The sequence below is a fragment of the Sycon ciliatum genome, chromosome 10 (assembly GCF_964019385.1).
Source record: "Sycon ciliatum chromosome 10, ocSycCili1.1, whole genome shotgun sequence".
NCBI classification, from domain to species: domain Eukaryota; kingdom Metazoa; phylum Porifera; class Calcarea; order Leucosolenida; family Sycettidae; genus Sycon; species Sycon ciliatum.
In genome coordinates, this window is record NC_088652.1 from 798,996 (window position 1) to 814,403 (window position 15,408).

At 50.4% G+C, this 15,408-nt stretch overlaps 1 protein-coding gene across 1 annotated transcript; it reads right to left on the reverse strand.

Moving 5' to 3' along the window:
* Nucleotides 1-757: 757 nt before the first annotated feature.
* On the reverse strand, nucleotides 758-14,667 carry LOC135825766 (fibroin heavy chain-like). The gene is made up of 3 exons (XM_065338385.1): nucleotides 14,165-14,667; nucleotides 2,599-2,724; nucleotides 758-2,078 (listed from the first exon to the last, which is right to left on the reverse strand). Exons 1-3 carry the CDS (start codon nucleotides 14,274-14,276, stop codon nucleotides 1,414-1,416), a joined length of 903 nt encoding a protein of 300 aa, XP_065194457.1. The 5' UTR covers nucleotides 14,277-14,667; the 3' UTR covers nucleotides 758-1,413.
* Between the last annotated feature and the right edge of the window lie 741 nt (nucleotides 14,668-15,408).

A 15,408-nucleotide genomic window follows, 5' to 3' on the forward strand; every position in this document is an offset into this window, starting at 1 on the left:
TTGTTACTGACCAAGGTGCTTGCTCGCTGCAAACTTGCTGACATTCTAGGATGGTTTCCCCCGAAACCAAGTTGCTAGCACACTTAGAAGTGAACAAATATCAGGCTAATCATAAACCCTTTACCGTTTGTGCGAATGCATTTTCCAGTTTTTCCACAAATATACTTGTCACTACATTGAACAGCTTTTTTTGAACTCGGATACTGAGCCAGTAATAAATGCAAAAAAAGAGAAGAAAACACATGAGAAAGAGTTAAGCGGGATTCACAGAAGCATTTTTTTGCGATGTGACGGCCGCGAAACCGGGAAATGTATGCTTCAGAGAGATATCCAAACGTGCTGGCACGATGGCCAATACTTCTACTGCTAGTTCATACAGCAATCGTCCAGCAGCTTGGATAAGAATCACCTGTTATAGATATATATTATAAATTACGCTTTTTGACCAGAAATCGGACTTCACTTGAAGAGCGAGCGTATCCGGTCAGTGACTTACATGAACCAAAGAGCTTTCTTCTCCTCTTCTGGCTCCTCTTTTCATCGAAATGAATAATGTGCTGGCTTGGAAACAAGTACTGCTACACACTGGTGACGACGGCTTTATCCACAAACTTGCTAATCACGTGAAAGCATTAAGTAAACTACCCGAGTACTTACTTTGCATGCGGTGTCACGTGACATGGGAACGTGATGAGATAGTGATCATTCTCTTTTTTTTACGAGAAACCACGAACCTCGAGAACAGAACACTGCATGATAGAGGTGGTTGCAGTTGCAACTGTGCGGTAACTAATTACTTTGGTGCAAAGAAACCATAAAAAGATTTTGGAGAGGATCACACACTGCCTGTGACCAGTGACGTTACTTGTGAGTACATACACGATGATTGCACGTACGTACGGAGAGAATTATAATCCGAGGAGAGAAGGCAATTAATGATAGAAGCATAACCAATCCAAGTCAGATGGTTGTAGATTTGCTGTAAAAAAGTATTTATAGTCAGCCGGATTGGCGGCCGCATCACCTGGGGTGTTTAGGAACACATCCAGCGAATACGTTTGCATCGGCGGCGAATTTGCTGTGCTGCTATCATTAGCAAAGGGAGAAGAGAGAATAAAACTGAGTTTCAGTGACTTCTAAGTTTTACACCGCGGCAGGCAACTGAATTGAAGCCATCCTCCAGGGGCACTATACCCAAACTACATCATGTTGGCAGGTACTGGACGTGTGTGTGTGTGTGTGTGTGTGTGTGTGTGTGTGTGTGTGTGTGTGTGTGTGTGTGTGTGTGTGTGTGTGTGTGTGTGTGTGTGTGTGCGTGTGTGCGTGTGCATATCCGCGGGTGTGCGTGCGTGTGCACGCCCCGGTACGTATGTGTGTGTGTGTGTGCATGCCAATAATCCCGGCTTGGCACGACTAAGCGATGAACGCACCGGCTCCATCCTTACCGCCATAGGTAGCCACACCAACACCAGCACCGCTGAACCCACCAGCTTGTCCAGCAAAGCCTCCTGAGTAGCCTGCACCAGCCAATAGTCCTACATCAACGGCACACGAGCCAGCGTCAGATACGCTTGAGAACCCACCGGCCCCTGCTCCCGCAAATCCGCTGTAGGCGGGAGGCTGTTCCAAGGTGCCGACGTGTCCAGCACAGGTGCTAGCATCATTGGCTCTGACGGTCGCTGCAGTGGCTGGGTTGTTGGTACTCCAGCGGCGCACATCCTCATCGCTAGCGGTACCGTTGCCTTGACTACCGTTATGCACAGCGCCAGGTGCGGACACACCAGCACCGGTACAGTAGGTGGTAGTACGCGAACCAGCCTGATTTGTGCTGCTGCTGCCGCTGCTGCCGCCGCTGCTGCTGCTCGGCCTATCCGCTGCATGCACTTGCTCGGCGTGTATGACCATGCGCGTGTATGTCCTGTTGCCCGTGACAGCACGTCTGCGTCGCAGCCTGACACAGATACAGATGGAGATGGGCAGCAAAATGAGCAGCAACGACCCTCCAACGCCACCAGCGAGCGCCGCAATGAGAACTATGTTCGACGAGTCGGAGTGGTCGAGAACCTTGTCCACGTTATCTGATACAGACGGGAAACGACAAAGCTTTTAAAGGGCGTGCAATCGCAAAACACATGCATTGCGTATGTGAAATATACACCGGTTCCGGCACAGAAACTGAGCCCTTGGCGGATATTTGCTGGCAGAACAATTGGCAGAATATGTTACTTTCCTGATATGTTCTACGCATGTTTGTGCTATGCGTGTTTGTTCTACACGTGTTTGTTCTATGCATGTTTGTTCTATGCATGTTTGTTGGTGGTCTACTTCCACCCAGGGTCGTTTGACTGGACAGAGCATCCATTTGTCCTGGTTGGAATGATCTTCTGGGACATGTGGTCACCTTATCCGAGTGGTCGCCTTATCCGAGTGGTCGCCTTATCCGAGTGGTCGCCTTATCCGAGTGGTCGCCTTGGCAGATTTTACTGTATGTGCATGAGTGATGATCTGACCATCTAAAGCCGGTATTTTGCATCTTCCACCTTGGCACTCAATACCGCACAATAATAATGTTAAATGCGTTTCACGCACGTCCCTCACCTTCGATCTTCTCGCTGCAATACATTCCCATATATTCAAAGTTACACAGGCACGTAAATGATGAGGACAGGCCGAAGCTGTCATCTAAACATTCACCGTTTCCGCTGCACGAATCGGGCTGGCATTCTGCACACACAAAACAACATGAATATACAGTAAAACCTGTCAAGGCGACCACTCGGATAAGGCGACCACCTGCCCTAGAAGACCACTGAAACCAGGGCCAAGTGATGCTATTTCAAGTCAATTGACCCTGTATAAGGAGACCACCTGGTAACAGAGACCACGCTCTGAAGGTCCCATGAGCGGTCGTCTTAGACAGGTTCCACTGTACATGTACAGTGCTGGCAACTGAAATCCGACCCCCTGACCGGTAGGTTCACATTCTTTGCGATGTGATCGTGTGAGCGCACCGCTCAGGGGGGTCGGATTTCAGTTTCCAGCACTGTAGTACACAGCGAGAGTACAGTTATGAGCAGAGAGTCGTCAAATACCGGTATTTGACGACTCCCTGCTTGTGAGGAAAACAGCTGTAGGGAGGATATCCAACATCTAACCAAAGACTGATTTTCTCGCTAAATGATGACTTGTGAATGTGCTCCAATGGAGTAGTGTGGAGTGATGGAGTGTTTCGCAGAGTTATGGGAACCAGCTTACCACCTCGAATGCCTTTCTTCTATTTTCCACCAAGGCCTCCTTATCCACACTCTGCTGATGAGACCTTTATCCACACTCTGCTGACTGATGAGACCTAAAAAGAAATAGCTGATAGTGCATTTGCATGCATTCTGTGGCGGCTGCTACAATCCAGCAGATGACGTTCCCAGTTAAGTTTGTAGGGAGGTTCCGGAGTACGATTTTTCTTGCCAAAATCCGTAGAGGCGCTACGGATTTTTTATACGTCGTTTTCGAGCAGTGAAATGTTCCGGAGTACGGAACTTATGTGTTTGCCGTCATTGCCTAGGTTACGATCGCAAACACGTCACATTCCCACGCTATGCCTTATTATTTTGAAAATTTGTACCAAAATCAAAACTTCCCGCGGAAAATCGATGTTTCTCGTTCCAAATTTGTACGCGAAAAATCTTTCTGCACCCGATGACGCAAAATCTCCATACGAAACATGGTTCGTATCAGGGAGTCGTAAAATACCGGTATTTTACGACTCCCTGGTTCGTATGAAAGCCAGTCTACACGGATTGTCCGTGCCGAAAAATCGTATGGAGCACGCCTGGAAAAAATCCGTACCGCACATATGGATTTTGGCACGGAAAATCGTACCCCGGAACCTCTCTAGTATTCTCACACAGCTTGTCAAAACGAATGCTGTTGAAGCCTAGGTTTTGACCGATCATAATTATCAAAGCAGAGAGGAAGACCACATCCAATTAAGGTAGCAGCCTGGTCGTAAATTTCATATGCCATTCAATTGACCGTAAATTTGGTGGAGGGAGGGCCCAAATATGCTCAAAAATTTCGTATATTATGCTTTTCGCATATTGGCCACTTGCTTCAAAATATGCTTCAAAATCACACAAAAGCAGAAAAATATGCTCAAATATGCTCGAAATATGAACTGATATCAGTGATAATTATGCGAATTCTTTGCTCCTTGTAGCAAAATATGCTACATTTGGTACAATATGCTAGATTTGCTACTTTATGCGACCTTGAGTCGCGGACACTCTCTTCTCGGGTAATAATTTCGCCCCATGTTGTTTGAGCAATGTGCGAAAATACCGTAAAATCCCGCCAGAGCGCCCCTACCTCCTCGACGCTTCAGGTGGGGAGGGGCGGATGGGCGAGTCCTACTTGCCGCATTCAGTGCTACATGAAAAAGTTCTCACACTACGAAAACTGTTCGTGCATCTCGTACACCGACCAAAGGTCAAGAGCCAGGAGTCGTGCAGACCCGACAAAACGCAGGGTTTGTGCGATCCCTGGTCAGGAGGGTGCACTGTTGCGTACATTTCCAACGGGTCGAGCACGCGTCTGCAGTGCAGTACGGCATCACAGACTGCGACAGAGTCATACGAGGATACAATCAATCACGTCCCTGACAAGAAGTCAGGGAGGGGCGGATGGGAGAGACGGGGCGCTCTGGCGGGATTTTACGGTATGCGCAAGCATATTCGGGCCCTCCCTAATTTGGTGTCTCTCAATGTATTGGATTGAAATTTTCACCACACACTCCTGCCACTATGCTGGCCCTCTGGACATGATTAAAAAGTTCTTGCGCCTCACTGGCAGGTTTTCCGGGCCGGAAAAACTCAAAATTCCGGCATATTGCCACGGTGTGCGAGCCACCCAGGAGCCAATCAAATGCATTTTACAACTTTTTCACATTTTCTTGCCCATTCTGTCCGTGCGCGGGATCCAAACCAAAAAATAAGTCCAGAAGCAGTCATGGGTGGTGGGATAGGGCCCCTCAACGTGGCCCTGGAATCTGTCACAATGGCACGAGTGGGCGTTCTCTCACACACTCCCACAGACCCAAGTCAATTAATTATTTTTGAATTTGTTTAGGTTAAGGGCGTGCTACGAGGTCGTACCTTTGATGCAACATCCAGTGCTGGGACCTCCACAGCAAGCCATTTCCACAGCGCTGCAAACCAAATCCAGGATACCCTCAAAAATCGGCAAAAAATACCACTCACATTCCACTGCTGCCTAGTACTGAATCCTACCTGACTTAATTCTTGACACGACTCAAACTTGCCAAAGTCACTAAATCAACGTCAACTACAATAATCAAGCCACATATCTGCAACGTCACGAGGGTGCTGGCAAAAGTCCTGCTACGTGGCTAAAAAACGTGATTTTTGGACTGCACATTTTCGCTTGTTTCCATGATACGACAAGTTGCGCACGGTCTGCTCACATTCAAATACAGTGCTGCCAAAAAATGACAGCCTGCAACAAAACTTGAAATCTTTCCTTGCAAGGGCACATTTTCAGCCATAACTCTTGAACGGCTGGTCAGATCGAGACAACACTTTCAGAGATTTTGCAGCTGTTCATGCTCTTTCAACTGATGTAGCACTCGATATGAATTTACAAATTCGACTTTTCAGGGACTTTTTCGGTATCCCGACGGTTCACCCAAAACGCGTTCACAGAACGATGTGTTTCACCGAAAGACATTTCACAGAGTGTCAGATTTAGCGACTGTTCACTTCGCCCGAAAATCAGGTTGACAGAAAACAGGTTCATCGACTGCATGTTCACGGGATTTCGGTTCACAGAATAGCAGTTTCACGGCATAACAGTTGCACCGAAAACATGTCGCTGATGCCAGCCATATACCTCGTACATGTACTGTGTTAGTGCTGTTGACCAACACAACTCTGCAGGTACGCATCGGTAGGGCAGTATCAGAGTCCCTTGAAACTACAATTGGCACCCCGCAGGGTGATTCTCTCTCCCCGGTGTTGTTTGTTATACTAAGAGGCAGCACTGAGAGATCTGAGGAGCACCCAGGTGGCACGAAACAGACCGCCCATGGATCAAAGCATCAACATTCCATTTGAGCTTGTCTACGCAGATGACACCGATTTCATAAGCCTTAGTCGTCAATGGCTCACAGAGCTCGAACCGGTCATAGACCACACTCTCGGGCAGTGGGCCCTGAGAGTCAACAACACCAAAACTGAGTGGACAAAGCTGGGTCGATCTGTAGACAGAATTGACGAGCGCTGGAGGACATCCCGAAAGCTGGGCTCACTCCTGGGCGACATTGAGGATGTGACACGTCGCAGGCCGAGGCTGCCTTCCGATCCATGTGATCTCTTTGGAAGCGCCGAGGACTGATCCGAGAGCCTCTGCGTATGAGGTTGTACTGCGCCTTTATCATGCCGATACTTCTCTATAATTCAGGCACCTGGGGCCTGACGGTTGCTAGCGAACGCTCCCTGGACGCTTTCAGGTCACTTCTCGGCATCACATGGCCACAGAAGATTAGTAATTTGGCGTTGTATGCCCGATGTGGAGTGGAGCCAGTGTCGGACTTGATCCGAAATTCACGCTGGAGTCTATTCGGACATGTGCTTCGCCTGGGTTGACACGCCAGCACGATTGAGCATGGAGCAATACTTTCAGGCACCCGAGGGGAGGTACCGTGGGAGGCCGAGGGTGACACTACCAATAAAGCTCCGCGCCGATCTGTCCCAGTCGAACAATGGGCACCTGCGGAGTGTTGAGGACTTGCGCCGTCTGGAGCGGATTGCTGTGGACCGTCCAGCATGGAACGCGCTGGTGAAGAATGTTTGTGCACACCCTCGTCACGAGTAGAAACAGCCATGGCACCCTTATAAACTCTTTTACACAACCATTCTACTGTATAATAATATTACTATTTGAATCTTTTAATAATTATCTGGCAACTCAACCTTTCAGCTTGCATATGCCATTGATATTATGTGGAAAGCGCGCACTTGCGCCATTTCTGGTGTATAAGAATGATCATTTCTCCATTATCATTATCATCCTCTACTGATGAGCTCCGACAGGGAGCGAAACAGCTGTCTAGAGGCGTGGAGGAATATTATCTCTCAACGGAAGTGTCCTTGCTGGTGTCTGTATGGTTCGGCTGAAGAGCGCGTGGTTGTGAGGAGTTGGGAATGCAATGAATTGAAAATATGGCCGAAAGCTCTGTCGCAATATTTAGTTCTGCAACTCAACCTCATACGTATAATTATCTGGCCACCCATTGACCATGATGCTACATGAGGAGACAATAGTGATGACATTTTTTTCCAATGAGACCAATTTTATGACGCTCTATGTTACTGAAGGACTAACTTCGATCATTGGTTTTGTAGAGCCCCATTCTCTAGGAGCTGTCTACATCTGCTTTGTTTCAATGTCCAGCATAATAATAAGCGAACGTGTGGATCAAGCATAACTGCAGTGCTTGGTTGACGCTGCCGCGGGAATGCGTATAATAAAAATAATGTACTGTATTTGAATTCTCCCGGCTGGGAGACGAGTGCTTTGAGTCACTAGAAGCTGACTTTCCTCCTGAGGCGGAGGAAGTATTGACCTGCTTTGAAATAAAATCACTTGTCAAGCTTTGTTGTTGTTGTTTGTTGTTGTTGATTTTTATTTTGCTTCGCAAGGCCAAACGGGCAAAGGTGCCCAATTCTATGGAAGCGAATTTCAAAAGGGAGAGAGCTACGGGGGGAGAGAGAGAGAGAAAGAGAGAGAGAGAGAGAGAGAGAGAGAGAGAGAGAGAGAGAGAGAGAGAGAGAGAGAGAGAGAGAGAGAGAGAGAGAGAGAGAGAGAGAGAGAGAGAGAGAGAGAGAGAGGGGGGAGGGGGGAGGGAGGGAGGGAGATGATAAGCAATTTTGTAGCGTCAACAGAGCGATTTTGCAGTGTCAATAGAGCGATTTTGAAGCGTCAACAGAGGGAACACAAAGAGTTCATAAGCGCACAAGCACGCAGAGAAGAGTAAATGACGTGGTGTGTGGACGGGAAAAGTCAGACAGAGCATTCATTGCAAGGTGTAGGGAATGGAGGCAAGCTTAAATTGCTGGGCAGCCTTGATCTCCCTTACACTCCTTGGGAGAGCGTTCCAGGCCAAGGCTGCCTGAAAGGCCAGGCGAGATCTGCCGGCTTCTGACTGTGCCGAGGGGACAGTGAGGCCCCTGGAAACCTGGTGCCGGGTGGTGCTGCCAGCTGATGGTGAGAATAGGTCCTGGAGGACACTGCTGGCTTTCCCATTGACACAGCGCCACACCAGGACGAGCCGCTTCTGGGCGTAGCACTCCCGAACTCTGTACAGGGACATCCGTTCGAGCAGAGGCTGAGCCGAGGTGTGAGGCGGCAAACCGTATACCGCTCTCGCCGCTCGGTTCTGCAGGACCTGAAGGCGATCAAGCTGCGAAACCTTGAGGGAGGAAGAGAAGGCGTTAGACCCATATAGGAGGTCAGGCATGATGACTGACCTCACATACTGGATGCGACTACTGAGGCTCAGACATCTGCGGGACCGCCACAATGCTCCAATCTTCTGCACAACTTTCTTCGCCATTGCGTCAACATGGGGGTCCCACTTCACAGCGGCGTCAAGGGTCACGCCGAGGTACCTTGCTGTTGGGCTCAGGGGAAGCTCTGTCTGGTTGCAGCGGACAGCGACATGCTGACCCGCATTGCGTTGTGGTACAATTGACAGGACCTGGCTCTTCTTGTCATTTAGTAGCAGATGTCGATGCTTGAGCCAGTCAGCGACGTTGGTGACGGCCCCTGACAGGCAGGCTGATGTGGCTAGCACTGATTTTCTGTGGCAGTGCACTGCAATGTCATCGGCAAATTGCAGAGATGGAGCAGGATGGGCTATGGCAGGGACATCACGGGTGTACATGCTAAACAGGATCGGACCTAGGACCGAGCCCTGAGGTACACCAGATGAGCACTTAGCAGCAACACTGTAGGTGGGGCCAATGCGCACTTGCTGGGTTCGATCGCTTAAGTAGCTGCAGAACCAGCGAAGGGAGGCATTGTCCAGGCCAAGATCGAATAGGTCCCGGACCAGTTGGCTGTGATTGACCTTGTCAAAGGCTTTTGACATGTCGATCAGGCAGATGCCTGTGGTCAACTTGTCGTCCCGGGCCTTTAAGATGGCATCTGTTGCTACAACTAGGGCGTCCTCTGTGGAGTGCTGACGGCGGAAGGCAAACTGAGTCGGTGGTATGGCACATGATCGCTCCAGATGTGCAACAAGTTGCTTCTGGACTATCTTCTCGAGTAGTTTGGATACGATCGGCAGGAGCGACACAGGACGATAATTTGCAGCTACCGATGGATCGCCAGCTTTGAAGAGAGGGCTTATTACAGCATGTTTGAAAGCCAGAGGGACTTCACCATGCCTCAGCGATGAGCTGAAGAGCACTGAAAGCGATGGAGCCAACAGGTCAGCGCAAGCACGTAGCAGACACCCAGGAATCCCATCACTGCCTGTGGCTTTGCAGGGATTTATCCGTTCCAGGAGGTGCTTGACCTCATCTGGGGTAGTTGACTGGAAGGTCAGCATTGAGCCTTGCGGCTGTGGACCAATGGGAATCTGGAGCTGCGCCGGACGGGACGGATCATGTACAATGCTGTGGAAGGCATCCGAGACTTCTGTGATGTCGCACGTTGGCTGATGATGTTGACGAGAACGGCTAGTGACAGAGTTGATCACGGACCACATCTTCCGCAGGTTGGAGGAGTGATCACGACACTGCTGTTGGAAATGCTGATTGCGTTTTCGCCGGTAAGCATTTGAGGCTTCTGCACGGGCTCGCTTGTACTCCTCATGTAGATGCACGTTAGTCTTATCTCGTAGCCACTTTCGGTGAAGTCTATTCTTGCGCATGTTCAGTTGGAATAGATCACGGTCGGACCATGGCGGGGGAGTCCTCCTGGTGGAGATTCTGACTTCACGCAGGGGAGCGTGACTTTCGAGAACCGACATAAACTTGGCATGCCAGCCATTCCACATCTCGTCTACAGTTGCAGCAGGGGGAAAGGAGTGGAGGCTGCACGAGGCAATATCTTCACGAAATGTTGCAAGGTTAATGGCACGGATCTTGCGGGTGAGGCGCACTGATTTCCGCTGCAGTGGGTGTTGCGAGGAGGGTAGAGACAGACTTGCATGCACAAGGAAGTGATCGCTGATCGTGCAGGGTACAACTTCACAATGACTTATAGTACCCACGGTGGAGAGCACTAGATCAAGCAGCGTTCCATCCGGACATCGGGGTGTGACTCGTGTGGCAGACTGAACATAGTTGCGGAGCCCATACGATCCGATAAGGTCCCAGAAGCGCTGGTGAGGACGACTGGTCATGCATTGAGCCAGATTGATATTAAAGTCACCCACCAGTGTCATTGATGGCGTGATCGTGGCAGCATTGTGGAGGACTGTGTCCAGGTGGCCCCAGAAATCAGCAGTTGCATTTGGTGGGCGATAGAGGCAGCCAACGAGGTGCTGGTGTTGCCCTCCGCCAATAGCTATCCAGGTAGCCTCCAGGTGGCTATTGTGCAGATCAGAACGATAGGTAACTGGGAGTGATGTCTTGTAATAGAGGCATGTGCCCCCACCCTGGCGATCGGGCCGGTCACAGCGAACAACACTGTAGCCGGGAATACAAATTTCGCCATCCGAGATTGTACTGTCCAGCCAGGTCTCGGCAACGCCAACGACGTCCCAGTTGTGCTGGTGGGCAAGGCTGTCCAGTGCGTGCAGCTTGTAGCGCAGGCTGCAGATATTCAAAAACCCGATGTTGAGGCTCGTGACGAACAGTTTGAGGTTGTTGCAGTTGGTTGTTCTTTGGGAGCCCCGGGACCTTCGAGGCTGGAAGGGAGTAGCATTGGGGTTTAGCAGGGGTATATGGCTGGCAGCAGACATCACTGTTTGCTGACTGGAGCCACGCGCTTTGCAGCTTGGTCTTCAGCGGGAGAACCACGCTGGTGGGGTCGTGACTTCTGCCCAGGGGTCCGAGTTAACTCAGCGCCGGGTTTGGGAGAACTGTCGCTGCTGCTATTGCGGCGGCTGCTGCTGCCGCTCCTGCCACAGTCGTTTCCGCTGCTGTCGTCGCCACTGCCATCGTCCCTGCTGCTGTGGGCATTGTCGTTGCCGTCGCCACTGCCACCGTCACTGCTGCTGCCGCCGCCACTGCCACAGTCGTTTCCGCTGCTGTCGTCGCCACTGCCACCGTCACTGCTGCTGTGGGCATTGTCGTTGCCGTCGCCACTGCCACCATTACTGCTGCTGTGGGCCTTGTCGTTGCCGCTGCTCTTCTTGGGTGGATTGAATTTCCATGTCCTGCAGTAGAGAGGCCGAGGCCAGAAGTTGGCAGAGGTCACAGTGGCCAGGCAAGCTGCATCGATGGTGACCCTGGCGGATACTTTGCCGCTAGCTGCCGTGTGTACATTGCATGAGTGGACATCTATGATGTTCCCTGTGGCTGCTACAGACCGGCGGTGCACAAACTCCGTGAGGCCCTCCATTGTGCAGGTGCTGCTAAGGTTGCCAACAAACACTACTGCTCTCCGGCGTCTTGGTGGGGCTGCAGCGACCAGCTGCCAGCTGTCGTCATTTATGGCATCCACTTCCTCTTGCTCTGTGTTGCCAGTTTCAGGTTCAACACTACCTGCAGCGGCCGGTAGGGTGTCCTGGTTAGGCCCAGCGTTGGCAGCAGTAGCACCGAAAACGGGCTTGACACTGACAGGCAGGAGTCCAGTATCCCCTGCATCAGACTCAGAATACTCCATTTCTGTGTCCCCAGAGGGCACTGTCTTGGTTGCGTGCCAGGGTGTGGCGGCGCTACGGGTACGGGGTTCAGTGTGGGTTCCCACGTGTTTTACCTGCTGGTTTGGCAGTTTTGCACTGTCACTTGCGCGTGGCTTTGACTGTCCAGGACTACTGGTACGGGTACTCGTAGTACTACTACTACCTGCACTCTTGATCTCCTTGCCCAGCTCGCTTTTTGAAAATGGTAGCTTGACTGCCATAATGGCGGACTCCTTCAATGACTTCATTTCTTGCCTTAAATCCAAGACCAGGCCGGCGAGCTCGTCTACTCTCCGCTGGAGGCGTACTTCGTTGTTTCTGGCCTCACTGACGAAAGCATTCAAAGTATCTACAAGGCTGACCACGTTGTGATGTATTCCGGGAATGCTACAAAGTAGCTTCACCTGCTCCGCGCTTGAGAGCTCACCCATGGCGCAAAGATTCTCGTTGTGCACAACCTAGCTACCTAACTACACTACTGCAACTGCTGCCACTACTACTACTACTGCTACAACCTACCTACTTACCTCCAGTCCGGCCTAATGCCGGCTGGGCTGTCCAAAAGGTTTCAAGAACTGGAGCTCAAAAACGCGTACCCACCGCACAGGTGACTCGAAATTTGTCACCTGATTCCACGAGAATGTTACGTAGCAATGCACACAAAACTAAGACTTTCTCACACGCTCCATATCGCGCTACATATCCCATGGCATGGTAATTGTCATGCTGGGATTGCCATATTCCTGGTTGTTTGTTTTCAAATTCGTCCAGTCGGCTACTATCATTCGTCTTGGGGGGTTAGACAAGGGGAAGTAGTCATGTCGGGGCGTGAGCCCGCCTTTCGGCACCGGGGGTTGCAGCTCGCTCGACTTCACTCTACTGAGTGCAGAGGACCCACACTTTGATCTGGTGAGCTGCGTTGTGGGGAGTTTGCAGTCCGATGTGCGACTGCGGGGCTCGAACCCGCGACCTCTCGGGTCTCAGGCTAGTACAGTACCCAATGTACTACCACTTACTAGGGAGCCCCAGCTACTGTTATCAGTACTCTCAGGGTAGGGTCAGTATCAATTTTCCTCTGATGGTCGATTTTAACCCTACTAAACTACCGGAGGCTAGGGTCCAGCGGATTCTGCCGGCAGAAAAATTGGCAGAATTCGGTACTTTTTCTGGTAAGTTTCATGCATGTTTGGTATGTGGATAAAGAAATGGAGCAGAATTCGAGGAATTGCCCGCCATAAGGTTTGTATGGTTCTGCCAATTTTTCTGCTTTTCGAGCAGAATCTGCCACCTTTTCGAGCAGAATCCGCCGGTCCCTACCGGAGGCATCATATTATTATTATGATGCATTTGCGAATTTCTTATACTAGTTATAGGAGTCTTTTTGCATGACAGTTTAAAATCCACATCCATAGTTCATAGTTCGTGAAACTCAGAGTTACGACAAACGCAACTGCTCGTTCTTCGGTCTGTGTAGAGGTCAAAGAGGAAACTCGTGTGGATTTTGAACTGTCATGCAGAAACACACCTATCAGACAAGAAAAGAACAAGCATGTAAGTAAATGATTGCACATCATTGCTGTACCATTACTCTTTCGTTTTCCCTCCTAACCCCTACCCCTACCCCTACCCCTACCCCTACCCCTACCCCTACCCTACCCTTACCCCTACCCCTACCCCTACCCCTACCCCTACCCCTACCCCTACCCCTACCCCTACCCCTACCCCTACCCCTACCCCTACCCTACCCCTACCCCTACCCCTACCCCTACCCCTACCCCTACCCCTACCCCTACTTATCTTTATTGCTGTTGTATGCTATCAGTCTATCACCCACTCACTTCGCATTGCCCGGTGCTTCCACTGAGTCTTTACTAGAATCTGATATTGGAATAAATATGATACCCCTCAGAATGTCCCACCTTGCTCCGCCTTATGTTCTGGCTGCCCGTTTTGGATCCATCAGTTGCCTGATGATCGTAGTAAAACGTGAAACTCAGAGTTGTAACAAAGCTTCCAATCTCTCTCTTGTATTGGAATAAATATTATATATCCAGTGCTGCTGCATTGCGCATCGCTCGCTACCTTTCCTAGTTTGAGCACTCTGGCGCTAGAGCAACGAGTTGGCTTGAATGTCTGTGGTGCCACCTTTGCACCATGGCTGGCAACTCGTCTTACTTTTAGCTTAAAAAAACGCTCGTAGCTACACTGATGAGGCATTCATGGACGAAACAACTTGCTGTCTACAGCATTGGGTGAGTAAATAAATCTCCTTCCATACGGATAGCTACTTACGCGCTTGGGCAGGGTCCGTCGTACAGGTAATCATCAGAAGGCCGAAGACGTGTACGAGGGATAAGACGACAGAGTACAAGGACTGTGGTCGATACTTGCGGGCAGCCATCATCGCATACGCCAAGCCGGGATGTAATGTGTGCGGGATATGTTGCAGACACGTTGAGTGGGGTGGCTAATAAGAGGCAATTGCAGCGTACCAGGACTTAGTTCGGAGCAACTAAAATCTGTCGTCCAACGTTATCGGATCTGCTATCGGATAATACTGTTTCTTTTGAGCGGTACCAAATATTTGAAATGTACGCGTGATCACGATTACTACTGAGTACCGGTATAACAGAAACTGTTAACGACTTTTAAAAGGCTTTAGCCTACTTCTATTTCTCAAGCAGCACACAGTGCCTACTTTCCTGTAACCAGTAACTCTGTCTCCGTCTCCGTCTCTCTATCTCTCTCTCTTACTCTCTTTCCTCCTCCTCCTCTCTTGATCTGTTGTCTCTACTGAAGTACATGTAAGTCTTAGCAGCAATAATGTTTCTTGCCCAGCTAGCTGGTTGGCTGCACAAATGATGTAGCCCTGTTTTCCAGCAGTGACTGTGTAGATCGCTGCTGGTGCCCAGCCCGCTTGCTGGCGTGTCGCCACACAATGAGTCATTATGTTATTACACACATAAAGCTGTATAGAGTAAACCAGTGTATACACGCGCACGCGCGCACGCGCGCAAACACACACATACACACACGCGCGCACACGCGGCCGGAGGTGCACATGTTGTGCATAACTTGTTCATGTATTGTGATGGCGGCGGACCCAGGACCAAACTTGTGCTTGATTTGGCCATGGACTGTCGAACAAACAGACCATGGAGATCAGGGCAGGTGGCAACCAGTCGTTCTCAATGCCATTGATGGACATGCTCGCACCTGCACTCGGTGCATGTCACTTCAAGACAAATCACAGGAAGGAAGCAGGAAAACCTCACAGAAGCGCGGATGTCGCATCGATGCCGCTTCACTCTCCACAGTGACAGCGCCCAACTTCTGGCCAAGGCCCCTATACGGCAGGCAATGGAGGTTCTCCGAAACCAGCTCTGAGGGCAGCACCAGCAGTCGCAGCCACAGCAACAGAAACAGCATCTCCGTCACTGTAACAGCAACAACAGCAGCCTGGTTCAACCTCCCCCACCCCGCCGCCACCACCACCTGCAGACATCATCTCCACTGCACTACACGATGGCCAAAAA

What these genes read in the sequence shown, in the direction of transcription:
- LOC135825766 (XM_065338385.1), bottom strand. Translation starts at nt 14,276, where the DNA reads ATGATGGCTGCCCGCAAGTATCGACCACAGTCCTTGTACTCTGTCGTC. An exon ending in GACGGACCCTGCCCAAGCGC is followed by an intron (nt 2,725 to 14,164) that starts GTAAGTAGCTAT and finishes TTGTGTGTGCAG; the next exon opens with AATGCCAGCCCGATTCGTGC. An exon ending in TTGCAGCGAGAAGATCGAAG is followed by an intron (nt 2,079 to 2,598) that starts GTGAGGGACGTG and finishes CGTCTGTATCAG; the next exon opens with ATAACGTGGACAAGGTTCTC.